Here is a 27,863-nt window from a genome sequence, read left to right on the forward strand (position 1 = left end):
CTTTAGCCGTCTCAACAGTTAAATCCTGATCCTGTAAATAAATAAAATATTTAACTTTCTAAACCCTAATGATTCAATTAAAATCCAGTGTAACACATACATTGGTATCGACAAACATAGTGAACATAAAACCACTCTGTCAGGAAAATACAAACACAAACAGGGCAGGACTTAAAACTACCAAAGGGAAAAAAGGAGATTTAAAAAATTTAATAACCAAGAGGTCTAACAGGTCAGAGCCCACTCTCGACACTGACCAAGGCTTCAAAGGGAAATTCAAGGAAACCTAACAGTTTATTCCAGAGCTTCCTCCCAGGAACGGATACATGCCCCCACTCCGTAAACATAGCAGAAAGCAATTCCTTCCCAGTAGTCCCCAGAATGTAACACTGAAATTCTGGATACTGCCTTTGCCTACAGGACAGAACGCTCTTTTCTGGGGGACAGGAGCAGGGAAAGCCCAGCAGACTTCCAGCCTGTTTGCTTTTTATGGTAATTATTGTTACAGAACATATATCTACTAGGCACAAAAAAAAAAAAAAAAAAATCAATTATTGTTTCTGTCAGCTCAAAATTCCTGGCTTTCAATCGGAATTACTTAATGTTTACATTTCAAGGAGGGGGAAAAAATTTACGAAGTTCCTCTTCCCCTGCCTCTACGGTCTGTGTATCGTTTTGGGTATCTTTTACCACACTCGCTCTTAGTCGTCGCTTTTTTAAAGCGATTAACACCACTACACCGGGGTATTTCAATAACCACTGACAACTGCCGTCCCCTCGACGCAGCAGTGATCATAACGGAGCGCTGCATTTTGAGGCGAGCAGTGTCTCCGTGCCGCCACCGCCTTGGCAGCGAGCGCGGCTGTGCGGCCCCGGCCGCTCCCTGCCCGTGCGACCGGCCCTGCCCGCGGCTGCCCCGCGCCGGGGGCGGGCTCAGCCCGGCAGCTCCCACTCCCGAGCGCCGAGCCGCCCCCCCGCCGGCCGCGGCACCGGCGCTCCGGGCCCGGCAAACTTTGCCGGGCGCTGCCCGGGACCGGGCCGGGCGAGGCGAGGCCGAGCCAGCCCCGGTGCGGGCCCAGGGCCGTGCGGGAGCCCCGGGGAGGCTCATTGTGCAGGAACAAAAGAAAGATCCTCACCGCACACGCAGCAGGAGAGGGACTGCCTGAAGTAGGGCAGGAGCTTGTTAATCTCGGAAAAGGACTGGGGGTCCGCCGGGTCGTAGTTGAGCACCAGGCGGCTCGCGGACACGTAGAGAGCAGTGGCATTCACCGGGTTCATCGCCGCCGCTCGCTGGCCGCCGGCTGCGCGGTGCGAAGAAGGTCTGCGCGGGCCGCGGGGGCAGGTGGCCCCGGGGCGGGGGCCGGCCGGGTGTCACCTTGGTCCGGGGCCACCTGGAGCCGCGCGGCAGCGGCGGCGGCAGCGCGGAGGCCGCGGCGGCCCTGCCGGAGGGGGCCGCGCCGGCTGCTCCTCCGCCTCCCGCGGGGGAGGCCTCGCTCCGAGCGGCGGCTCGGCCCGGGCGGCGGCGGCGGCGCTACTGCAGGTCCCTGCGGGCCATACCCGCCCCGCCGCGGGGCCCCTGCTGCTGTCGGCGCCTCCCTCAGCGGCGGCCCGGCATGGCGGCGGCCGCAGGCAGGATCCGCGAACGGGCGCGGGGCGGCGGCGGGGCCGCGCTGCCCGATGCGGCGGGAGGGCGGCGGAGGCACCCGGGGTTCACCGCGGCCGCATCACCGCGGCGGCGGCGCCGCCTCCTGCGCGGGGCCGGTGGGCGCGCGGGCAGGGCCGGGCGGGCCGCGCGCGCTCCGCGGTGGCGCCGTTAGATCCGGCCGTCACTGCGGGGCCATCGCCGCCGCCCGCGCCGCGCATGCGCGCCCGCAGCGGGGCGGGGGGGCCGCCGGCGCCCTCTAGCGGCGCCCAACCCGGCAGAGGGGGCCGCGCGCAGCAGGGCGGGAGCGGCGCGCGCCGCCTCGGCGCCCGCCATGGGCCCCGCGCGCTGCTCGCGAGCGGGGCTCCGCGCGGCCCCGCGGCCCCTCACGGCGCCCCGCGCGCCCCCGCCCCGCGCGCCCCCGCCCCGCCGCGTCTCGGCTTTCCCCTCACGGCGGCCGCCGCGTCCCGCCCCTGTCATGGCGAGCGCCTCCGCTCGGGCTGAGGAAGCGGCCCCGCCTCCGCCCTCAGGCCGTGCTGGAACCTGCGGCCAGGCCTGTCAGTGCCTTGGGCTACCGGCCCCCTCCGCCAGAGCGGAGCGGGTCCGGGGACCTGTGCGGCCTGGCGGCTCTTGCGAGAGGTGGCGCGGGAGCTGCGCAGCGCACAGACCCCTCAGGACATCGCCAGCCTCCCACACACGGCTCTGTGGACAGAAGTCTGTCCCAGGTGTTCCTGCTGGAGACCTCACGTATAGCACAGCACTGGATGCACTGGCCGAGGGCAGGTATGAGCAAGATATAGGCACAGGCAGGACTTTTACGGAGGGAACTTGTTTTATTTTGTATGTAAGCACCACGGCCATTCCACAGACTTCCAGATCCTGTGTTGCAACACTATCGGGCAGCCCTCTCCCTGCTTCTGTGTTTGGTGTTTTGGGGAACTGCCTGACAGGGCTTCTTTTTCCCACTTCACCGTCTGTGTTCACTTAGAGTTGCCCATGTGAAACTAATCAAGGAGTTTCACCTGTATATTTTAGTTCCTTGTTCACTTCATTAATCCCTTCAGTCTTTCCAGCCCAACACAAAATTACTGTACACACAAAATACAGGAATTTGGGTCTTGACTCCAAATACTCATTTAGCTTATGTGGTCTTCACTAAACAGCTCATTCCCCACTTGGCACTGTTCCCACATGGCCCAGGTACATATCCATGTTACCATGCAGATCTACAACGCCCTTCTGCCTCCCAGCAGACACTCAGTAGCCAGCTCTGGACTGTAACTCCTTGCACACATTGAATCCCCAACCTGACTTCACTCCAAGGCAAAACATCTTCATTCTCACCCTCTGTTACATTGCTTGTAAAATGCCCAATTCCTTCTTCAGCTTACTGCCAGGAACACCTTCTGTGCTGAACCAAGCCAACAGACTGAAATAACATCCAGCAAATTCCCACCATGTCCACATTCTCATATATACCTCCCTGTATCACATCCTCTGCCAAACTCTGAAAACTCTCAACCCCTCACAGCTCCCTCTCATGCTGCTCTGGCTCTTAGGCAAGGAACTTACTTGACACCCAACACCTAGAGTTTTACCAGTCTTGTCTAATTTATGGGATACACTCCTTTGAGGTATCATCAACAAGCTGGGATTCAGCAGTTGACAGCAGTAGGATTCCAGGGCCAAACCTCAATATCTCCATCCAGAGCATTAACCTGCACTATTCCATCACTCACTGATGGAGCTAAATGCATAGCTCTGGATTCCACCTAAGAACAATTGCAATCCTGGCAAGACAGATAATATTAATTCTCCTAACTACAAAGAATTATTGCTTTTGAAAATCATGGTAATAATAGAATACAAAACCGCAAGAGTAGCAAGACTCACTAGGTCATACCTTTTAGACCAGAGGAAGACCATAGTGCTTTTCTTTCCCTCATTATTGCTGGTTGACCTGCTGAATTTCACTTTTTTTCTATCCAGACCCTTGAGTTCATTTCCAATAGAGCAGTCCAAGCAACAGATATAATTTTTCTTGCCTCTGTTGATCATTTGTCAACATCACTATCCTGCTGGAGGAGTCCTGCTGCCTCAAGAGGGTTTGGGCCTCAGCTGTTTGTGACCACTGGGACAAGTGGGGTGGTGACAGTAACTGTGAGGGGTTGAGTGCTCCCCTCCAGCTCTGCAGCCTCACTGTCCCAAAGGTTGGCTCAGCCCTAATGTGCTGCACCTGTGTGACTCCCATCAGACTGCTGAAAAACAGCCAGGTGGGGAGAAGCTCCACTTGAGTTTTCTCTGCTGTGCCTCAGGATTGTCTCTCAAGCATGAGAGCTGGTCTTTTGGTGATCCCTGACTCTGTGTCTGCCCTGCTGACTGCCTGCTTTGTCCTTGGGCCTGCTCCTTGCTGCAGATGGCTGCTGCTGGTGGCCCTGTTCTCCTCATTCAGGTACTGTGGGACTCTTTCTTGTAGTTGGCACCACTTCTCTGCCTGCCTTGCTCGTACCACCCTGGCTCACCTTTTTCCCTGCAGCAGCCACCTTTGCTGCTGCCTTATGCTAACAGTGTTGTGGGACCAGTCTCCTGTCCTGGCCAGTGGTAGGTGCTTAAGTGCTTAACTTTGAATAAGCACTGAAACACTCAATAAACCATTGAGTAATTCTCCTTGTAGTTTAGCTAGAAAATAAGGGTGGAAAAAAAATGTTATTTCATTTTCCCATTTCTATCACTGCTCTGTGTTTGGGAAAAACTAGACTCCTTGTTCAGATTATGTTACAGTAATGCCTATTAACTCTGCTAAACACAGATACCTGGTTAATGGCCCAGGTCCTTGGGTGATAGTTTTTGAGTCTTCCTTGCAGCACTTGAACAGAATAAACATTTAGCCATCAATGAATAGTTCATTGTAAATGTATATTAAAGAACATGAAGTGTTCAGAAGTTAAATTCCTTCTGTTGTGGAAGTGGTGCATCCTAAAGTGTCTGATAACTGCAGCACTGCATCTTTAAGGGAAAGGTATCAGCTAAGTAAAAAAAAAAAAAATACAGGTCAGCACATAGACTTCTTCTGAAAGCTTGAATGTGAATAAAATGGTGAGGCTTTCTTGTTTTGTCAGGGAGTTTGTTTTTTCCCTCAGCTGGCTGCCAATGGCAGGCTTGTTTCTAATTGCTTGCTTGTTTGACTTGATGTAGGCTTCCTTCTGTGTCACTGCATTTTGAGTATCATGACTAGAGGCAGGCTAAGACCAGAGGGATTGTAACAGTTCCAACAATACAATGTTTTCTGGGCTGATGCTATTAATGAATTAACAAAACAAATAGGGAATCACAATAACTGCAGAAGAAAGGAACAAGAAGCATCTCCCCACAGTTTCTAAGCTAGAAAGCACTCAGAGGAGCTCGGGATGGCTGTCACAACCCTGCAAAGCCTGTGGCCCTTTGTTAAGTGGCCCATGGCTACCTGCTCACCCTTGTTACCATCCCAATGAGACACAGCTGCAGAGATCACTCCTGCAGTACAAGCTGCACCAATTCCCTTGTTACCATCCCAATGAGATACAGCTGCAGAGATCACTCCTGCAGTACAAGCTGCACCAATTCCCTTGTTTGTGCCTTTTTATTTGCCTTGAATTTGTCTCATAGGATTGTCTTTTTAAGTTTTGTAACTCCCAAGTATTCAAGGGGTGTCCAATCATGACACGCCTTTGGAATCCTGGTAAAGCAGAGCACACTGGTACTCCCAGTCCATTGGTTTTGCCTCCCTTTCATATTCATGAACAAAGCATAGACTTGACCACTATAACAAATTTTCACCTCAGTGTTCAAAAATAAAATTTTACATTGTTCCAGAGTGGCCATGCTTTTTAGAAACATATTCCACTTGCTTACTAAGCTCTTACCAACATCCCTCTCTGAGAACTGCTGCTTTTGTTTTGAGAGTTTCACACCCACAACACCAGAAACATCCTTTTTTTGATTATAGGAGTGGTTGTAATGGCCCTTTCATTCAAGTTCACTTCCCTTCCACATATGATAAAGCCAATTTCTGCTTTTTTATTTGGGCTTTTTTTTTTTTTTTGTGGGAATGAAACAAAACAAAAAAGGTATCTCCATTATCAATCTTGAGACCTGGAATAGTGCAGTAGAATTTGTGTCTTTACTGGTAGGAGGAATTCCTTGTTCTAAGCCAGAACATTTCTTATTTGTTGTTGGATGTTGGAATATTCAATGCTGTACAGTTTTATAGCAGCGCCTGTTAGATCCACCAGCTCTTTGTAACTATGAGGTTTTGTTTGATCTTTGGTATTTTTTAACCATCTACTGCTTCCAGAAACACCCAGCAAATAAACAGGAATGTATTTCATGGTTTGGAGTCACAAGGACCGGAGAAGGAATATTTCCCAACAATTTTAAGGTCCTTGGGCTCTCGGTACAAACCCCACCCACTACATCACTATTGTTAAGGGGTTTGCTTATTATTCTCCACAAGCCAGCCCCCCACAATTCATTTACTTCATTTGGGTGATATATTCGAATGGAATTTTCATAGGATGAATTTGTAGGGCATCTCCTCCAGCATTTATTGTTCAGCACAGCTTTCTCTTTCAGTTCTCCCAGCCCTTCCCCAGCTTGAACCAGGCTAGTGGGTGTAGCTGCAATAGCTTTTCTCCAGCTGTGTGAGAATGTCTGGCCTAGTAATTGTTGTATTTGAACCAGCATCAAGTACATGCATTTTTGCATCAAGTACATACATATCATATTTGATCTTTGGTAATCGAATTCCTCCTGTTATTAAATTGTATAAGCAGAAGTCAAGAGGTACATCTGTGCAACTCAGGTAAGATCAAATCCCTCTTTTTCAGTTATTTTTGCCTTATAGTTGTACTTACATGAACCATGTGAGTGAACTTTATGTTTCAGCTAATGAAAAAAATCTGTTTAGCTTATGTTTTAAAAGTGTCACAACACAGATTCCCAATATGCATCTCAGAAGCATAGAATGAGGGTATTGATAGAGCTCACAGCAGTCCACCTCTTCACTGAAGCTATTGATGTTTTACTGATGTTGCTAAACAAAGAAATTAAAGTTCTTCTCTGAATGTAGAGTTGTAAATCCAAAGACAGCTGTTGCTTGTTTAAGCTGGGGGTTCTTGTTGGTTTCCATGTGCCAGGAGGCTCCTGCGCCCTCTGTCAAACCCAGGTGAAGTACCACTCTACTCGTGCTGTAGCTCTTACACCTATTTGCCAGCTCAGGTTTGGGAGGGGCATGTGAGCAAGCTCCGCATTTGCATAAATTAATTGGCATAATTGAGCTGGCTGTTGACTTTTGCTTCCAGGAGCATCATGCTCTTCCCTACTACCCTCTGAGCTGTGAGGTTGAGAAGTACTACAGAAACTCACACAGGGAGCTGCTCATTCAAACAAAAAAATCAGCTTAGTGGTTTGTTTTACTGTTATGACTTAAGCAGGGATATTCTGGCCCTTCTGTTTTGTGGTTTACCTGTAAGCGGGACAGAAGAGCTTCTGGAAAACACTGGCTTTACTTGTTTCCGTAACTGCTTTGTTCCCAATCCAGACAAATAAGTATTACTGTGACTTCCTAAAGGTGGCTTCTTAGATCCATATGTCCTCTGTGCACCTCTTTTTTTACTGGAGTGTTTCTGGTGTCCTGCAGTGAGAAGTCTTGTGCCTGACGGCAGAGAGATGGTTAATCCCCGTGGTGCTTTTCCTTATTCTGAAGCTGTAAGACTACAACTACATCTTTCAATCGGTCCTTTGTAGTGAACAAACACTTCATCTTTACTCAGAGGTGTTCTGACAGGCTTTTTTGAGAAACCAGTACAGACTGATTATTTAACTGTAGCAAACAAGGAATGAAGTTCTCCTTTTAACAATGCAATACTAGTATTTGATAGTTGATTAAAATATGTAATTCATAGAGTATCTTACTGAGAGAATCTCACATTGCATGTCTGATTGCAATCACAGCAGTTGCTTCTGGCCTCAGTATCTATAAATCCAGTTTTGGAGGAGATCTGCTCCTTTGGTGAGTGCCCAGCTCATCTCTGATGTGGGCTGTGAGCCTGGTCTAAACTTGTGCTTCCAGGAATGTGGGAATTTTGTCAGAACAAGACTCTCACTTTGGAACAGCCCAGAGCAAATAGAGATGATCTGGGATTAGCACTAAATAGTTGAGCTGACTCTGAGCCAAACTGCTAATGCAGAAATGCTGGTGCAACTCTGATGTATTCCAGTTTAATTTGGGTTTAGGGATTATCCTACCATACATACAAGAAGAATGTGCCTCTTATACACCTGAGTTACCCCTCTGATTTAAACAGATCAGCTGACTTTGACCTTGGGTGGTTCTCTAAAGGAATACAAATTTGATAATGGAATTGGGTTTAATTCCCCACTTCTGTTTACCAAAACCAAGCAGAAATTACTATTTGACTGAATATAAAAAAAATTTAATGTCAGGAGACTGTTCTCTCATGGTTTAAAGTCCTCTTGTAACTGAATTTGGCCTCAAGATACTTGCTTCTCTTTCACTGATTTGCGTTGTGGGAGCTTCTTGAGAAACTGCCTGGAGAATTTTCAGTTTCTGATGCATCCTTGGGACAATCTTTAGCTTGACAATTCTAACAATATTGAACTGTACAAATGACTATCAGAACTGAGTCTAATATCCTACTTCCAAAAGCAGGCAGTGACGAATATGTAGGGAACAGTAATAATACTGTAAGCATATAGTTATATTTTCCTAGCATAGTCTTCCAGCAATTTGTGTCTTGGGGACCTATAGAGAGACTAGCAGCTCCTTTAATTTTATATTCTTAGGTAGATTCCTTCTCCATTAGTGTGACCATTACCTTTTGACTCTTTGACTGCTATTGAAAATTGAGCTGATATTTTTGCAGGGGTATTGTGAGCTTGTTCCTTTTGTGAACAAATATGTATTATTGGGGTTTGGTTTTTCCCAGTGCATCTTAACACCCACTTGAATTACATTTCTCTCTGAGCTCTATGAAGTTAATTCCTTTTAATCTAATGACAACTTAGTTTCAAGAGCTCCTAATCAGGAACATTCTCAAAGGCCTCTGGAAGTCTGAATTCCTATATGAACAGCATCTCCATTTTATATGTTTGACTCCACTAAATAAGGCCACTAGATGTGCATGGCAGGAATCTCTATACAAAATCTCTGCCAACTGCTCCCCAGTATGTCCTGTTTATGTGTTTGCTAATACTGGGTTTTGTGGGTTGGGTTGGTGGACTTTTTGGCATTTTGCTTCATAATTCATATTGGATTTACAGGTTTAAAGTTTCTTAGGTCCCTTAGTGCCTGTCTTAAAAACTTGACATTGCACTAGCCATCTGCCATAGGAGTTTTTAGCAAGAAGACTGTAGGCAAGTTATCTCTGAAGGACCTTATAACACTGGGGTGAAAACAGTTTGGTCCTGAAGGATTTCTTCTATAACTTAATCTTCTACTCTTTTGGGGTGAAACAGTACCTTCAATGTACCCAGTAAACATTCAAGTAAAAACCCAGGAAAACCAGGCTTTTTAGCTAAGAAATCTTCTCAAGTTCCTTTGCACTGGATTCAGATAAAACAAACAAAAAAAAATATTATTTTTTCTGTTGGATAGTTCTGAACAATCCCTTTAATCTTGGCTTGTCATACTGCCAGAATCTCTGGCGTGCGTCCTTCTTCTCAAGTATTTGAAAAAGAATTCACTAATATTCATACTTCCAGCAAGTTGCTCCTAAAAGTGTTTTTTGGCCTCTTCACCCTGTTTTTTAATATATAACCTGCAAGTCTTGACAATTCTATCTCCCCTTCTACTCTTCTATTGGGCAGAACTTCAGCTATCCAAGGAATGTCCTTTTGCCTCTGCGGGCTCTCCTTGCCATGCCAACCTTGTCTTCCAGGATGGAGGGTTTTTGAAACCCATTTGTTTCCAGAATGCAGATTTCCAACCTCTTTTGCATGTGACCCATGTTCTGAATAGTGTTTATTTTAATTTCTGAAGTTGCAGAGTTGCTCTTTTAAGTGTATTTTTAATGAAGAAGCTATTGCAGGCAGCCTGAATGATGCTGAACCCACCTGAGGGGGACCAGTGGAGAATTTTGCTTCAAATATCTGTGGTCTGATTTCTCCCTGGGCTGTTTTGTGACTGGGAGAAACTTCCTGAGTGGGGAGGGTGAAATGCCTGTTTGGCTGCTGTCAAGGAGCAGCTATCTCACAGATAGGTCAGGAATGCAGCTGGCATCCTGCAGCTACTCTGGAGGGGGGCTGAAACAGCCTCCTCCTCAGCAGCGTGTGGGCTGAGCTACTTGGTGCCTTTCTTGTCCTGATCTTCATTGCCAGGATCTCCCCGTGCCTTTGTGCTTGCAGGGGCTCAAGGAGAGGGCTCCTGTAGTGGGGGTGGTTGAGACAGCAGCTACTGAGAAAGTTTGACACGTTCAGGGGGACCAGACAGGATGACCCAAGTGGGTGGAGAGTTGGCAGGTGTTTTAGTGATGCCACCATTATCTTTGAAAGGTCATGGAGATCAGGGAGATCCCTGATGGCTGGAGAAAGCCTGGGGTTAGTCCCATCTACAAAAAGCCTGGGACTGTCAGGTGATCCCCCTCAATTTGGTCTGGGAGGAAAGCCATGGCACAAGCGTTCTTGGCTGCCTTTTGTGGTCACACGGAGAAGGTGATTGGGAATAGCCAGCATAGATTAACCAGGAATAAATTGTGTGACCAACCTCAGGGCCTTCTAGTGACAAAGTGAAGTTCTGTGGGTGAAGAAGCAGTGTATGTCAGGTGTCTTACCCTGGGAGAGGTTTCTGACAGACTCTCTTGCTATACAGCTGTGTCTAATCTAGCACATCATGGTGAGGAGGGACAGTATGATGGTGAAGGGCTGGAGCACTTGCCCCAGGAGGAGAGGCTAGGGCACTGGGCTTTATCTTTGTTAGCCTGGAATGGGGACTGGGCTTTATCTTTGTTGGCTAGAGTGGACACTGGGGACATCCCTGGCAGCTGCTTTCTGGTACTGGATAGCCTGTGGCTGTCACCTCCTGGCTGAAGTGCACAGGCAGAGGACAAGAGGCAGCTGTCCTAAACTGAAACTGGGCAGGTTGCTACTGAGTAGAATGGGCTGGGGCCAATGAGTTTCCCCATGGAGCCAGTCAGGCACTGGAACCTGGATTGGGACAGGTGTGCCAGCCTCTATCCTTGCAGACTTTTAAGATCCAACTGACAAAAGCCCTAAGAAAACTGGTGTGAATTCAGTGCTGAGTCAGTTTTGAGTAGGACGCTGGACTGGAATCTGAGAGCCCTTTCAAAATGAGTTATTGTACAACAGCCTGTACATGCTATATAAACCAGGAATTTCCATTCTTGGAGATTCCTCAGACTTGCGGTATCTACAGGGCCATGCTCGTGCATTTCATGTGTGGTATGTGCACGCTTACGGCAACACTCACCTCGCCCTACTTGGAGCTGGCCGGTGGTTTGTTGGTGGTCGGTGTCGGAGGCCTACAGGGGTAACAAATGATCTGCTGCACAGATGGCTGCGCCTGCACACTGGAGAACTGCCTGGGAGGCGATGACATCAGATCTCTGGATTGCGGATACACCGCAACTCGCTGTGCGCGCTGCGTATTCCCCGCACGTCCTGGCCCACTCCCTTCTTACGGGGTCTCGATTTGCCTCCTCCGTCCGAAAGTGTGCTGTGATAAGAGCCACAGTGCCTCTTCATAGGAGGCGGCAGGGAATCGGTGCCGGTGTGTCACAAGGACTGTTTTCCTAACAAATACTTTCTGGCATTTGAAACAAAGAGAGGACAGCTAATCTTGCGAGCTGACACTTTTGCTTGCCTTCCCCACTCCTGAAGCGCCACAAATGTCTCCGCCACGCAGGAAAGGGGGAAAAGCTGCGGCATTTTCCCGCCGGTCTCCGCGCACAGGCAGCAGCGATGAACAATCTGGCCGCGGAGGACCGGGCTGGGGCAGCGGCCCTGCCCGGGCCTCCCGGAGCCGCGTTCCCCGCTCCGCCCGGCCGCAGGCGGGCGGCGGGGCCGGGCCGGGCCGGGCCGGGCCGGGCGCGCAGGCGCAGCGCCGGGACATGGCGGCCGTGCGGGCGCTGCGGCGGGCGCTGGGGCTGCGCCGGGGCCGCGCCGCCTCGGGGAGCGGCCCGGCCGCCGTGCCCCAGCGCATCGAGGAGAAGCGCCGCGCCGCGCTGCTCGGCGGCGGCCGGGCCCGCATCGACGCCCAGCACAAGCGGGTAAAGCAGCAAAGGTGGCCGGCGGGGACGAAGCCCTGTCCCGCTGCCGCCGGGAGCCCGCTCGCCGGGGAGGGCGGGCCGTGCACGGCGGGGCTCTGCTCGGCTCTGGGGACTCGCGGGTACGCGTGGCACCTGCAGACTCCGCTTTGTGGAAAGCTTTCCTCAAGTAGCGCTTAAGACTGCCTTGCCTGTTACTCTGTAGAAAAAAAGAGCAATTGCTTTACTAATTCCTTTACCTCAGAGTGGTCACCATGGTTGGCTGCAATATGTATGAGAGGTAGTGTGGACAGAAGTTGCAACTTCTGCCTGTCAATGTATGGTAAGTCAGTTCCAGGTTGCTTAACACTTCTGAGCAGCAACTTCATACCGCTGTTGCAAATTTGAGCTAATCTCCGAGATGAGAGCAAAGAGAAGAGTGGAGATAAGGCAGAGGAAAAGACATGTGGGAGGGATGACAACAGGTGGGTTTTTTGTCTCCTGCCTCTTTCGTTCAGAATGTAGGCAGTGCTGATGGGGGTGATAGCAGAGGTTTCCTGTTTCTGTTTATTTGCGTTTTGCTGGGACCACTTTTCAGTGTGGTGCAAAGTGTCAGGTGGTTTGTAGGCATCAAGGAGGTGGGAATGGTGATTCCCATGAAGGCTCCCTCAGTGATCAGTCTGTCTGTCAGCTGTGTCCCTCCCCAGTTATACAACACCTGAACAGAGTTCAGTCTGGCTGAGTTACATTCAGGACACTGACACATCCATATACAAGCACTTCTGCATGTCTAGGGCCTCAAACAACTTATGTTTTATATAAACTAAAACTTTGGCTTATGTTAGGCTTTCCTGCATTTGCTGCTTTTCATGAGCTTTTTTGGCCTACTGGTCAGATATTTTGTAGAAGCTGAGCTGTGTTACAATGTCATGTTGATATAGGGTCACATCATCCCCTAAATGAGACAACCCAGGTGCCCTGCCCTTTGCAGACAGATGCTTACCATGGTTGGAAAGAACAGATTTGTTTGGTAGGTTAAGATCTAAAGAACTTTGCAGTCATTTTTTACTACATAACACTGAGCAAGGGACATGTATATCTGGTCAATTCTGTTCTTGGCCTTTACCCTACTTTTGCCTGTAATAGTGTCCAGCAGTTAAAAAACAGAAGGATTTTGTCAGGAGATCTCTGCAGGCTGGGGATCACAATTCCTTTTCCCTCTTATTTACTGCAATCAAATAATATTTCAGTGCGATGGATTGAAACCTGGGCTGGTGGGGAGGACTGGTTTGGCTGTGGAAGGGTTCCCTGTTTAAGAATAGAAAAAAGGCCATAGTAGCAGCATTTAAATGTGTAGGCAGAAATAGCTGTGATGCATTTATTCTGTTGAAAAGTCTCCGGGATTGTTTCCTTTCTCCTGTGGTAGTGCTGCTCCAACAGTCAGCCTTCTTTTCAGAGTTTGGCTTGTATTAGGTTTGTTTCTGATGAGGATAATCACTGCAAAGGCTATTTCCAGCTTTAGAGGCCTGCAGTTGCTTAATGGACCCTGTGTAGCAGATCAGATGAGGTTTTGCTTGATTAAACTGTATCTGCTGGGGGTCAGCAAACAACCAGAATCAGCTGATGGCTCTGTTAATTGTTGCTTGCTCTGTTTCAGGGAAAGCTGACAGCAAGGGAACGAATTCTGCTGCTGTTGGACCCTGACAGTTTTGATGAATATGACATGTTTGTGGAACACAGATGTACTGACTTTGGGATGGACTCTAGTAAGAATAAGGTAGTTTTATGTCATATAACTATTCTTTCAGAGTCCTCTGCTGTGCAGCCAGCCCACTGGTTGAAAATGGGCTCTTCTATTCACATGTGATTTTTACTATTAGTTTTCTTTTTATATATAATTTTATTTTGTAAATTTTCTGTTACTCCTCTCAGTTTCCATTTAACAGTTTACAGAGTTTTCTGTTGTCTACACTTGATACCTTTTTTATAAGGTCAATTGTTTGGTTCAAATAACTTCCTGGGAATTGTCTTAGATTTGCATTTTAAACAGTAGAGGAGGCTGCAGAGCTTTGTTGGTGCAATTATGTCAATCATATCAGATACAATGAACAAATCAAGGTAAATAGTTCTGCTTCCCTACAGATAGGATTAGAGTTACTGGATGAAACAACTCAGATCTATATTTATGCCTGCCAAACTACAGTCATAAAATCCTTGAGGGCTTCACAATCTCATCTGGATGTTTGGGAGTCCCAGCATTTGTACTGCTTTGTTAGCCATTTGCACCCTGCTTGCTAAGGCACTTTCTGGGAATGTGGTCATGTATCCTAAACCAACATGGTACAGGGAGTTCCACACAAACAGGGAAAATCTGTGGCTCCCTGAAGTATCTCACCGTAATGTTGATGCCTGATAATGTTCTACCTGAGAAAAGTGTTCTGCTGTGGTTTGGTAGAAGGGAACAGTGAGCTGCTGGGATGTCAGTGGCTGGTGCTGATGCGCCTGTTCACTGTGAATCTCCCTGTAGCCAAAGGTTGTTTGCTGTGGGTTGTTGGTGTAGGGTGAGGAGCTGCTCTGTGTGTGCCCTGTGCTGCACACAGTGACTACAGCTTCTGCTTGTGCAGTTCTTAAACCAGTTCATTTGGTTTCAGTCCTTCAGGTTGTAGGATTGCAGCCTGTGGATGAGGGGGGGACATCAGGGTTCCAGCAGGAGTGCTGGGAACGGCAAAGGTGAAGGTTTGTTTGTGGTGTTGGAGGGGAGGCTGATGATACTTGGTGATGGGAAGGATGTTGTGTTAGACCTTCTCCCCTGTCAGGGGATAGCAGAGCAATCATCTTTTTTCCTCTATTTTTTTTTTTGCTCTGTTCCCCAGCAAACTCAAATAACTGCCTGTGTTGCCTCTCATTTAGTTACTCCATGTTGCATCTCACCCTGTTGATAACCAATTGCTGCTCCTCCTATTTTCAGAAACAGCAGAGTCTTAAGTGTGACAAGAGGGTTAATTTTTCCCCTTCTGCTTCAGATTTTACCCTTCAGTGAGCTGCAGATTATGTTTACAGAGCACAGTTTCACAACAGATGACCTAACTGTGGCCACTGAGCTGGAATATTAGTTTAGCATTGAATTTCTCAGAGTCCCTGGAACTTTCTGAGGGTAGGGCAGGACTTGTGCTCACATCCAGGCTGCCCTGTGGGCTGCTGGGGCTTTTGGAGTCACCTGCATGTGGCAGTGGCTGAAGTACAGTTGTGTGCTGCTGTTCTGTGTGCCAGGGGCTGAGAGCAGTGCTGTGTGTGCAGCCTGAGAAGAGGCACCAACAGGTGTGACCTTCCTGATAACAGACCACCTGGGCATAAATGGTCCTTAGCATGGGCCCTGTACCACACACTTCCCTTTTTCCTTTCCTTTTTTTTTTTCTTTTTTAATACCAAACAACAAAAAGCATTTCAGTGCCTGAAATTCCCTTTTTTACTGACAGCCCAGTAAAGTTCCTTTCCTACTGTTGTCTTGAAAGACTTCTATATATTTTATTTACTAGAAAGTGGTACAGTATAGATGAAGCACATTTTAAGACTCACAGGCTCCATTTCCTTGGCCAGTTTTTTCTTCCCTTATTTACAGGGTAGAAAATGGGACAGGACAACCTCAAGCATTTGAAGTGTCTGTAATTATATTTTTGGACCTGTCCAGGGTTACTGTTTGTCTTGTATCAACATCTCAGAGGTTTGTGCACTATGTCCGTTCTTTCAAAAACATCAGCTAGTCCCGATAAAAAGTGCATCCTATCCTATCTCTGAAGGCATGATTTGCCTTTACTCCAGATGTACTAAATTTGAAGGGAAGCTGCTAAGTTCACTAATCTTTAATACTTAATGAATATGTGATGCTGTCGCTAGTTTTTCATTTTACAGCTGGGGAGAATCTTTGTGGAGCCCCAACTACAGACATAGAAGATGAGACTTCCCAGGAAATCAGGCTTTGCTTTGTCTTAGTAGGAGTTTGTGGGAATTTTAGTAGACATCATAGTTGCTTTGATTTTTCTATCTATTATTTTCAATGAACTTATTATGTTTTTAATACAGTATCCTGGTGACAGTGTGGTGACAGGCCGTGGACGGATTAATGGGAGACTAGCTTATGTTTTCAGTCAGGTAAGGTCTTTCTTGTTCTTACGTAGTGTGAACATATTTCAAAGGATAAGTTCACAATAGTTCAGTGTGGCCATGTAGCAATGTACCTGTGGGAGGAAGCAGGGCACCCTCAGACAAGAAGAAGCCAAAAATCTTGTGATAGAGAGCATCTAAATAGATAAAATATACTTGTTATGTTAAAACACATTTTTTATATTAAAATAAATGTATTTCAGGCAAAACATCTTAGGTAGAGACTTATATTGGTCACTCACTGTGGAAGAAAGGCTTTCTTTCAGATCATTACTAAGGGCTGCTCTGTTCTGGGCCACAAAGTAGCCTTTGTTCCACTTGCTGTCATGGCCAAAGTGGCTGTTGCTGTGTTACCTTGGAGCAAGGCGTACACTCTGCCTTTTTGTCTTGGATGTGTGCTCCTTTCAAGGAGAGACACTATTACATGGGCCTGAACATGTGGAGAGGTGCTAAACACAGACCTTCATTTTAGAACACAAGTAGGGGGCAGTTTTTGTATTAATAGAATTTAAGACTGCCCCTCCATGATACAGCCCTCCCTTTTTATATTTGGAAACTTTTTTCCCTCCAAATTGAGCTGTCTCCTGAGATGCTTAACCTTTTTGGTTCAAATGTAAGTTATAGCCATGCTGTCTGTCCTCACAGTTTTTGGGGCTTCTTTGAGGGTAAGACTCGGTGGGAATGCAGCAGAGAAACTCCCCAGGAGCTGGCTCTGTTTGTGCCAGTAGGTGTCAATATCCTCTTTTTCTTCTGGATCAGCCCTAGGGCCTGTTAGAGATTTTTCTGCTTAGGGATTTTGGCTGACCTAGTCCCTACAGCACCTCTTGGACATAACTCATAAGTCTAGAATGGTGCCATGTGTTCAGGTTTGTATTTCCTCCTTGTAAAGGAGGCTGGGATCATCTGCAGGCTGCACTGAGGGAGTCAGTTATTTTGAAGCAGCATAACAAATACAGAGCACTGTAGGATTATATTATTTACTAGCAAAAATTGACTACATTTCACTGAAATTATTCTTTCCCTAATCTGAAAATTTGCTTTACTTTCAGGATTTTACTGTATTTGGTGGCAGTTTATCTGGAGCTCATGCCCAGAAGATCTGCAAGGTAATATGGCGCATAGGAAAACCAAAGAAATTGTCAGCATTCTTTTTTCAGTCTGTTGTGTTAATGACTTTGGAGAAAATGTTTGGTGACTGACTTTAGTGGGCTGTGACGTATACCATGCCTTAGACTGGTGCCTCTGGAAACTTTTTGAGTATGAATGAGCTTTTCCAGGTAATACACACTTTGTTATATTAAGTTATGTCTTCTACTCTACTGCAAAGGATGAGAGACTTGCAAGTACAAACATAAATTAACTGCTCGTTGTCCACTGGAGAAAAGAGGAATGAATTTGGAGAAACTTTTTCCTCTAAACAGTGTGCTGTGAAAGTGTGTGATATTTTGAAAAAAGCAAATGTAACAAGTAAACAGCCTGAAGATAAGCAGTTTTACAACGTTGAGGTCACCTTGACCCCGAGAGTTTCTCTTATCAGACGCTTGTGGCTATTTATTCCTATTTGTCTGCATGTCTTGCTAGAAGAGTTTTTGAATTCCAGGACTGGGGAGACAAGAACTCTTTCATGCATGAGTGTTGAGTAGTGTGAACTGGGAAATCTTCCTGAATTTTCTTGCCATGGAATCAGAAACAAGGTTTTTGTTGCACAAGGCCTTTTATGCTGTGGAAATAATTGCTCTTTGGCATAGGCTCCTCAGGAGTGTGTGGGTATAAAACTAGAAAACATGATGACTTTGGGCTAGATAGCAACTATTTGTTTTTACCAGGTCTTGATACTTGGAAGGCCTTGGATTACCCTTTCACACTGGAGCTTTGTGGTGTCTGTACTGGGGAGGGATGGAATGGTACTGGAATGATGCAATGCTTTCTGGTGGGTTTTCTTTGATCTCTTCTTTCTAAAACAGCAGGGTCTGATCAAAGCTAGAGAAAATGTGGGTCCTTCTTGGTTGGTGATGTTCTTGGTGGGCTCCAAAGCTGGAAGGCTCTGGGGGCATCAGTTGCTTTGGGGCTCAGTCTTTGGTATGTGTTTTAGGAAGAACTTGGAAGAGCCTTGGGAAAGAAAGTCCATATATAGGTCCACGGAAAACAGCAGAACGTGTCAGCAAGTTCTAGGGCTATACAGTGCTCCTGTTTGGGCTGGAGTTTTGGGTCTCCTGAGATACCACTGACTTGAGTGGCACCAAGTGTAGTCTCTGTGTTTCTAGGCAATATAAAATTCAAGGTTAATGCTACAAGCACTCTGAAAGATGGGATTGGAATTGTAAATCACTTAGCAAGTTAAAGATTGTATGAAATAATTTTATTACAATGATTGAAAGGGCAGAAAAAAGGTAACTTCAAAATTCAAAATGGAGATTAAATGATGTTTTACAAAAATTATTTAGGAGCTAAGGCAGAACTCGATGTTAAAACATCTTAACATAATGTGCCACTGCTGTAGTGTTATGAAAACGGTAGACATTTTACTGGAATTCAGTAATCAGGAATATTTAGTGCAAGGAATGTAAGGAATTCAGTTCTCTTACTTAAGGCTCTGTTACCATATTGTGTATGATCTTGAGGCAAGTAACTAAAATTATCAGAGCCCTGGAAAACAGGATGTGGGACTGAATTGATGGTGCTTAGCTTAGAAACATGAAGAGCAACATGAAGACTGAAGAGAGATTTGAGATATTTGAATGTTCACAAAAGCAAAGGCCAAGAATACCTAATTGCTCTTCCTCACTGCTGTGTATCAAGACAAATGTAATGTTTAAATTTCTGGAGGAAAGATGTAATTTAATCCTCCTGAAGAAGTTCTAAAAAGGGTAATCAAGCATTAGAATATACAGCTTAGAGAGATTCCACAGCCACCACTGCAACAAACTTTGAAGGGTAGATGAGCCATATCTGCGGGGATGTTTGAGGTGCACCTGAGGCCCCTTATGAACAGGGAGGGGCCTCAACTACACAGGCCCGTCTCCTGTGACTGTGTCACTCACACTCCATTATCCAAATCCAGTGCTGAGTGTGGAGATGCCTAGCTGGGAAGGCAGATGCTTTTCAGGGTTCAGCTAACTGGGTCAATACTGAGGAGTTTGTGTTCATCACTAGATCATGGATCAAGCTGCCATGGTTGGAGCACCTGTGATTGGGTTGAATGACTCTGGAGGAGCCCGTATCCAGGAGGGAGTGGAGTCCTTGGCAGGCTATGCAGACATATTTTTGGTGAGTAGGCTGCTGGATGGACAGGGAGTTTGGCATCCTCAAAAGTGGGCGAAACATGCAAGTGAGTGTTTGTAAGTAAATGTTAAGGTTATTGTTCTGTTTTTCAACCCATGGATAAAACAGACTCAGCAAATGTACCCATGTCTTAAACAAGGGTCATGCTGAGCTTTGTGATCTAATGTGTAGTGAGAATGGGGACGTCCAGTGTTTGTTCTGTTGAGGGTTTTATGTCCTAGAGGATTTTTGTGGTTAATACAAGAATTTTTCCCTGAGGCATTGCTGCTCATTATATCACAGAAATGACATTCTTTTGTATGCTACTAAAATATTTTGCATCCAATTGCGTGCACAGAACATTGTCCTTTCAGTAGGAAAGCAGGTGGGATGTCAGGTCAGTCAGATGCTGACGGGTTTTGGGGGTGGTGCAGTCTGGGAGTGACCCATTTGAGCAACAAGGAGTGTAAGTGGTTTTTTGGACAACATGCCATCCACGTTGGATGGCAACCATTCATTTTGTGTAAAACTCAAGCCAGTGCAGACACCTGATTTTAAAAAATCCCTCCCCCAGCTGGTCAGTAAACTTACTTCTACCTCTGAGTACAGTCTACCTACACATTGAAATGTCAGGGGCATCCACTCCTTCCTATCCAGGCTTGGCAGAGTTTTTGCCCTATAGCATCTGTTGAGGTGGCTCATGTTATCTTCTTTGCAGTCATTGCATGGTATAAACTGTATGGGAACAAAAATAACAAACTTGTTTTGGTTCAGTTTGCATCAAGACATTATCTCCAGATATTTGTCTGCCAGTAGATAAGGCAGTCCTGTTTGTGATGGTAAATTTTTGGAGAATCTGGGCACAGATTTAAAGACACACTTCTTTGGTAAAACCAGGGGTTTTTTTCCTTTTTCAGAGAAATGTTTTGTGTTCTGGTGTTATTCCCCAAATCTCCCTCATCATGGGTCCGTGTGCTGGTGGAGCTGTGTATTCTCCTGCCTTAACTGATTTCACATTCATGGTGAAGGTAAGGGTTTGTCCTGAGTTGCTGCTGGTGACATTGGTCACACACTTAAGTGACCACATGGGAATGGGTATTTTCCAAGATGATCTCCTGTTTTGGATTTTTATTTTGCATGAAAAGTTGAGAAAAACTTTCCCAAATAACTTGCGGACAATTGCATTTTCAATGGATTTTTAAAGCAATGCAGCCTTTTTAAGAAATTTGTCCCCCTTCTTATTTTAGGGGAAGTCTCTAGAGGCTGTGGCTGTTTCTTAGGTGCTTTTGCAGCTTGGCAGTGGCATTCACTGTTTCTGTTTTTCCCCTTCTCCCAGGACACGTCCTACCTATTCATCACCGGGCCTGACGTGGTAAAGTCTGTCACCAATGAAGATGTCACCCAGGAGCAGCTCGGGGGTGCAAAGACACACACTACAGTGTCTGGTGAGAGCTGGGGGCTTTACTGAACATGCTTACTGTGCTCAAAGAAGATGAGAGCAGTTCTGGCTAAACAGCCCGTTGGCCAATGCCGATGAGTCTAAGGGGACAAAGTTCTGCCTAAGCACAGGATCTGACTCAGCATCTGCTTTCCTCCAGCTCCTGTTTAGTAACAGAACACAAACAACAGAATGTGGGAGAGTTCTGGGATTTGGAAGAGAAAGTAGCAGACCCACAAAAGATGCTAAAGTGGGAAGACTGTCAGGGAGTAGGGTTTAGTGAAGTAAGCCTGGGGTGGGGTTTTTTGTTTGTTGTACAGACATTTGCATGGGTTGAAAGAGTCTCAACAGTCCCTTGTTTGCTCACTAATGTGATTGATTGAACTGCTTAACTATAAACCAAGTGGCAGTGTGAGCTGAAGCACTTCTTCTCTTGTTTCCCCTCTGCAAAAACATCTGTGAGTCATGAATCTTCTCAAGACTCAAATGACTGTGGAATCTCAAATTCTGTGTGAACTGAGCTGATGATGAACTAAAACCACACACACAGATGCTGCCCAGATCCAGCCCTTTTATAAAAGCACTTGTAGTTCAACACTTGGGTGCAGCACAATAACCTGATCAGAGTTCCAGAAGGCTGGAGTCCAGGTAGGGCTGTGCCAGCTGATAAACCACTTCACATTATTTTAAATATGAGGTCAAGAATCCAGACCTGTTCTGGAGGAAGTCTGACACAGCACATGTTTTCTAGATGTCTTTAGCTGGTCAGATTTGGCGGCTTAAGACTCCTGGTTGTAAATAGCTCAAGTTTAGAGTCCTGCTGTTGCTTGTTTCTATCTTTATTGGTATATATTTGGAAAGGAAAGCTTGCACAATGATTTCCATACCTGCTTTGCTGTGTCTGTGCAGGAGTTGCACACAGAGCCTTTGAGAATGACATCGATGCTCTGCTGAACCTCCGAGAGTTCTTTAATTATTTACCCCTGAGCAACCGGGATCCAGCTCCAGTCTGTGAGTGCCATGATCCCAGGTAAGGGGAGCCTGGCTGAGCTCGGTGCTCTCTGAGCACTGCATTTCATGTCATGCATTTCATGGCATGCATTTCATGGCTTCTCTGGCTTAAGGGGCACAGAGACATGGGTGTTTTGTGCTTAGGATCTTGGCAGATAATTCTGCATTCTGGTATGTGAATATGGGAAGTGTTCTAACGTGTGTGTGTTCGCTGTTAGGTTTAATTCTGTTTTCTGAAAGGACTGTTGTCCAGGCTGTGTGCAGAATGTGGGGAAAAGCAATCTCTGTCCAGGTGGGCTGCCCAGTCCCTTGGATCAAGTGAGAGAGGTAGGAAATAGCACAGTGAGTGGCATTGGGGAGAACTTGCCCTGTTCTGTCAGCTGTGTCTGTTGGATGAGTTCTGCTCTTAAGGGTTAGAGGTGGTCAGGCAACAAGGAGGCAGAAAGCTTTGTGTGTTATGTACTTGTCTCAGGCTCATTGTGGACTTGGCAACATAATACAGGAAGAATTTGAGTCATTTCAAGAGGGGAAAAATGGCAACTGTCTGGGCTTTTATCTGGGAATTTTTCCAGGAGCTGAGAGACAGCCAGAGAGACAGTGTGGGACACTGAGCAGAGAGCCTTGCTAGGAGTGGAAGGCAGAGAATGTCAGTGGAGTAAAAGCATTTTGACCCAAGCTCCAGTTGCACTCAAAATTCAGCCCTTTCCCTAGGGAACCCTCAAGAGGCTGTTGCACTCTCCTGCATGGGAGTGGTGCCTGAATATGTTCCTTTCAGCTCCTCACATGTGTGTGATATGTCTTGGGGCTCTCTTCATGTATGAGGATTTTAATATGTGAGTCTGGAAGGTTATTTTCTCTTCACCCCCTCTCACTGTGCTTTTCAGTGTCTGTGTAAGTTTGTTTGGGGAGGTGCTTCTGGATTGATTTTACAAATCAGTGCGCTGGTCCCGGAGATACATTTCTCACTTTTTAAAAAATAAATTTGCCATTTTCTTTTAGAGAATGGTCAGACAGGTCAGTTAATTACTAGTCCTAAATTTTTCTGAGGTAGGTGTTGATCTTTAGGAGTTCATTAAACTCTACCAGTCTGGTTCTGTTCTCGAGTGCTCTGGTTCGATAGTGACAAAACCAAAGCAAGTCTCTTGTATTATTTGCTGAGTTGGGGGATTATCTCTGAGGTTATCATGATCTTTATAAGCATTCAACAAGTTGTACTGGGATCATTGATCTCTATAGACTTGATTTTGGTATTTTAATTTCACTGTAGAAGCAACAGTCCATTTTTTAAATCAATGTACTTTATAACAGGCAGTTTATCTGTGAGAAGCGGTCAGTTAGGTTGTAGCTACTAAAGTATAAGATAGTTGTCTCCCCTTAAGAAAAAAAGAACTAATCTTTTACAAGGCATGAGATACAATAATGCAATGTGAAGGCAAATCTATTTGTTAAATTTATTGGGTTTTATAGCAGCATCTCCAATAGTTCTCCCATTTATGGTCCTAATGCACAGATTGGTATTATTTCATCAGGACATAGTAACATCTTAATAGATTCCTACTGCTTGGGATTGATGTGTTTGATCCTTACAGCTGCTCCAGTCCCTTCCTCTAGAGTAATTGCTTTCTTACTGCATTGTTTTCACCACACAAAAAATTGCCACAAATGATGCAAATTAAATGTAACCTACTTGTGCTTTTATTGTGAAGTCCTGGGGCTGTTGGGGGTTGTTTGGTTGGTTTGTTTTTCCCTCTGTTCAGGCAAGTTCTTTTTGATGTTGAAAAATGCCAGCCTTGCCTGCTGAAGCTTGTGTTGGTGAGTGTATGTTGTTGGTGGCCTGGATTCCAAGGACTTGCAAGTTTCTTGCACTGACCAGTTGTCCCTGGTGACATGTCCACTGCCTTTGGGAGGTGTCTGATGCGTTGCATTTGCTCTGTGGCATGATGGGATTTTACCTCTTTCTGCGTCTCTGCAAACTTCTGGAGGAGGTTATTGCCAACTGTTGGTAATAACCAAGTGCTGTTTCACTTCTGCATTGAATGAAACCCAGTGTCCATCTGGTGAGGGTGTCTCCAGCTGTCACAGGCTTTAACAATGAGCAGTAGTTCTGTCCCACTGAGTGGGATCTGTGGGAAACACCTCTGAAGCCCAGTGAGTGCAGCAGCAAGCTCCAGATCCTGTGTCTGTAGATGTTGGAACGAGATTTTCAAACATGGTATCCTGGATAATGTCTTCATTTTGCTGATGGCTATTTTAATGCTGTTAAAATTTCCTTCAGCACTGTGAATTTATGGGAGCAGTAATTTCATTTTTTCACTTCTATCCTTTGGGTACCACAGGTCACAGGACAGAGCTTGGAGCACATCCATATCTATTTTACTGACGAGAAAGTTTACAATAGTTTTTATCTTGGGGTTTAGTATGTTAAAACAAGTTTAACTTCTTTAGATTAAAGTTCCATTATATCATCTTATGAAAGTGTTTGTATGCAACATTTGTATGGAAAAAGCACTTGAAGTGTTGCTGTCAGGTTTGTTCTATAAATAGCTGTGACAATTCCCTTTCCTGCAAGGGGCTGTGCCTCCCTCATCCAGTGTGTCTGAGGGAGCACAGAGACAGCCATGGGGCTGCACTTCAAACTTTTGTCTGAGTTTGCCAAACTTCACATCACATTCTTCAGTTTTGCATTATGTGTCTAGAACCTTGTGTTGTCTTATACAAAACGTACTAAATCATGGCATTGTTAAAATATTCAGTAAGAACTCCCATAGAAACACCATTTGTTACAGAGATCTTTATTTTTATGGAATAGCACAAATATAATACTCTGAAACCTTCTCAGTGGTGACTCATAAAAATTGACACTCCTGCACTGAATTCTCAGACCGAGTGGGTCCCTAATGAGGGTAATGTGATCAAAGCTGGGGAACTGATCCTGTCACTGCTGATGGCATGGCAGGATCTGTGTTACAGGAAAACTAAATGTGAAAATGTGTCACTGTAAGTGGAGAAACGAGAAAGTGTCTTTAAACACAGCCTGTGAAGGGAAGACACAGAATGTGGATATGTTTTCCCCACTCTGTGCTTGTTTGGGGTGGGGAAATGAGCATGGAAAGGTTTCCTGCAGCTCAGTGTGTTCACAGCCCCGGGTGACAACGTGTGCAGTTCCTGGGGTCCTGGTGTGTGACAGGGGGCCTCGGGCTGCCCTGGGAGAAGGGCTCTGCCTGGCCATCTGTAGGGACAGGGCTCTGCTGCCACTGCCCCGAGCTGATGAGTGGTCCTGCCGCCAGCCCCCGTCTCCCCTGCAGCCTGGCGGCCTCTTGGCTGTGTCCCCATGATGCCTTGAGGGGCTGACCCAGAACAGAGGCTAGACAGAGTTAAAGGAATAAAGTAGGTGTTTATGAAAAGGCTTTTAAAGGATACACCCTGGGCAGTACAAGAGCCCGGCCGTGGCTCTGCCCAAGGTGGATTGCCAGTCACGGGTTTTCACACTTTTTAAAGTTTTGGTCCATTTACGTATTGGGGTCAATTGTCCAATTACAGCTGCAGGTTATGAAGTCCCATCTCCTGGTTTGCTCTCCTCAATTTGCCGTTGTTGATACTTTTTGGGCCTGAGGCTGTAACAGTTGTCCTCAATTCTCAAGCTGGAAAATTATTGTTTTGTCTAACTACCCTGTGAAGAGAATTTACTAACACTTAATAGGAAGTTCAGAGTCACACACTAAGGCAGCAGAGAATGTGAAACACGGCAGCTAGAACTTAAGGCATCAGCCACACCCGTCTGTCCCGTGAGCCGGCAGTGCCCCCTGCAGCCCGGCCGCCTCCCGGCCGCGCCCGCACAGCCCCGCTGCGCCGGGCTGCTCCGGCTGCCCGAGAGAACAGAACCCGTTCTTTTCCCCATATTTGAGGAGGTTTCTGAGAGGTTCAAGTGTTATACTCGAGTTTTTGGTCTTTGTCTTCATTTGGTCTTTAATTGTTGTTGCTCACACTTACTTGCTCTTCACAGTGACCGTCTGGTTCCAGAGCTGGACACCATTGTCCCAAGTGAGTCAGCCAAAGCCTATGATATGCTGGATATTGTACACTCTGTAAGTCTGACAGTGTTCAGATTAAAGATGCATGTATTACATTCTGGGTTTAAATAATTGACTGAAACCAGTGGAATGAAGATACAGATATCTTCAGTAGCACTGAAGATATAGATACTGTTACTTATTTGTTTCACTCTTTATAACTTGACTATTTCTATCTCTGTGGTAGCTGTGAATGGGCAAAAAAAACCTGTAGGGGAAAAAAATACTTTTAACAGAATCCCAAGATTTGTTTTCAGAATACATCTTATGCTGCATACACAACTGTACAGATGAAGGATATGCAATTTAGTTCTTTCTGGGGTCAGAACCCCCTTGAATTCTGTTGCTTGGCCCCTCCCTGAACCTTGGTGCTACTGTCTTGGGTTCTGGTACTTTTGTATAAAAGTAATAAAGTACCCAGAATGCAGAGATTTACTCTTCCCTGTTTTTGCTAAAGGATAGTTATGTACATATGCAGTACAAGAAAATATATGTCTATTTTTTTGAAATTACAAAGTTCGCAACTGGCTGTATGTAGATTTATTTTAGTGGTGAAAGCAAGCTCAGTGTATTTTTAATCTCTGGAATCTTCCACTGTGATTTTTAGTGCTGTGTGTAATGAAAGTTAAAAGGTGGCATGTAATAAAAATCATTAGGTAAATTAGGAGAAAACTGTCAAGCCCTCCCACAGATTTTGGGAAAGGAATAATACCACTTTTATACTGCTTACATTTTTCACAACTTTTTTAAGACTGAGGTTAACAAAATGACTGGCACACTGCAGTGTATATGGGGACAGCTACCATAAACAGATGGAACTGGGGAATCCTGCTGGAAGCCCAGGCAGCCATGTGTAGGTGTCGCTACTGCTCCACGGATAATTCTGATCTCCTGGAACGTGCTGAGTTCTGATCGTGCCTCATGCACCAGGACTGTCCCTTGGCAGGGCACACACTGAGCTCCAGCCAGAGGGAAGTGCAGCCACACAGGTGTGTGGTTCCAGGTGGATGCTGGTTGGGCACACCCAGCACTGACCCTGGGGCAGCAGGGCAGTGCTGGCTGCTCCAGGAAAGGGCTCTGAGTTTGCCAAGTGAGAAAGATTACATCAAACATGTCACAGGGAGCCTCTGAGCTCCAGGAAGTACTGTTTTATCACTGGAAATTGGTCTCTAAGTTTGTTGCTAATTAAGATGCGAGAAAGAAGTTCTTAACATGTGATTTGCATTTTTTTCTAAGCCAAGAAGATAGGCTCCCTTCAGTCATAAAGGTGTTCCCTGATGGGACGCTTAACTCACAGTTTTGGTAGTTTTTGTAGGAATAATTAATTCTTGCAATGAAGGCTGCAAAGACTAAAAGGTTTCCCTCCCTATTTCCTTCAAAATTCTGCAAGTACTGAACTGTTTTAAAAGTTGCAATACTAAGATAACTGAGTTTGTGTTTGCCTCTGTATTTGTGCACCTCTGGCCTCATATGGGCTCTGGCTGCCTCTCCCCTTTGCAGATTGTGGATGAAAGGGAATTTTTTGAGATCATGCCAACCTATGCCAGGAACATCGTGGTTGGATTTGCCAGGATGAACGGACGGACCGTCGGGATCGTGGGCAACCAGCCCAAAGTGGCCTCAGGTTAGAGTCCAGTGTGAGACTCTTAACAGTGCCTTGCCTCTGTCTCTTTCTCTGTGTGGTGTGTAAGGTCAGAGTGTTGTGCTGTGTGCTCTTCCACTCAGTCTGTGTTTTTCCACCTCTTGCTTTGTCTTGAACCTCACTGTAATACAGCTGTGAGCTGTGAAACGAACTGCAAACCATTTCTTTAGCGGCTCAACAAGGTGATCTTGCTCCCAGGTAATTAAATCAGTGCTGCATCCAGCCCAAGAGGAGCAGCAGCCGCTGCACACGAGGTTGGGGGGTGGGACACGGAAAAGTGCACCACTCATTTGGCAGCAGCCTGCAATTAACTGGGTTAATCATAGCATGGAAACCTCACACTTCCTTCCAGGGCAGCAAAATCCCTAAAACTCATCTG

General features: G+C 46.1%; 1 protein-coding gene across 5 annotated transcripts in view; it reads left to right on the forward strand.

The window, feature by feature from the left end:
- The first annotated feature begins 2,182 nt into the window (after positions 1–2,182).
- PCCB (propionyl-CoA carboxylase subunit beta) overlaps positions 2,183–27,863 on the forward strand; it is a 36,866-nt gene continuing 11,185 nt past the window's right edge. Inside the window, exons 1-10 of one of the 5 annotated variants that reach the window (XM_085587021.1) lie at positions 2,183–2,425; positions 13,559–13,678; positions 15,982–16,050; positions 17,112–17,168; positions 19,216–19,329; positions 20,241–20,351; positions 20,660–20,768; positions 21,671–21,791; positions 25,776–25,857; positions 27,343–27,466. In XM_085587021.1, the coding sequence (XP_085443147.1) occupies positions 13,625–13,678; positions 15,982–16,050; positions 17,112–17,168; positions 19,216–19,329; positions 20,241–20,351; positions 20,660–20,768; positions 21,671–21,791; positions 25,776–25,857; positions 27,343–27,466 (841 nt within the window). In that variant the 5' untranslated portion in view covers positions 2,183–2,425; positions 13,559–13,624. Of the gene's footprint in view, positions 2,426–3,945; positions 4,095–11,750; positions 11,926–13,558; positions 13,679–15,981; positions 16,051–17,111; positions 17,169–19,215; positions 19,330–20,240; positions 20,352–20,659; positions 20,769–21,670; positions 21,792–25,775; positions 25,858–27,342; positions 27,467–27,863 lie in introns of those variants that run through there. The other 4 variants (XM_085587020.1, XM_085587019.1, XM_085587018.1 and 1 more) reach the window with 4 other exon arrangements.

The sequence above is a fragment of the Lonchura striata genome, chromosome 9 (genome assembly GCF_050655825.1).
Source record: "Lonchura striata isolate lonStrDom1 chromosome 9, ASM5065582v1, whole genome shotgun sequence".
Taxonomy (NCBI): Eukaryota; Metazoa; Chordata; class Aves; order Passeriformes; family Estrildidae; genus Lonchura; species Lonchura striata.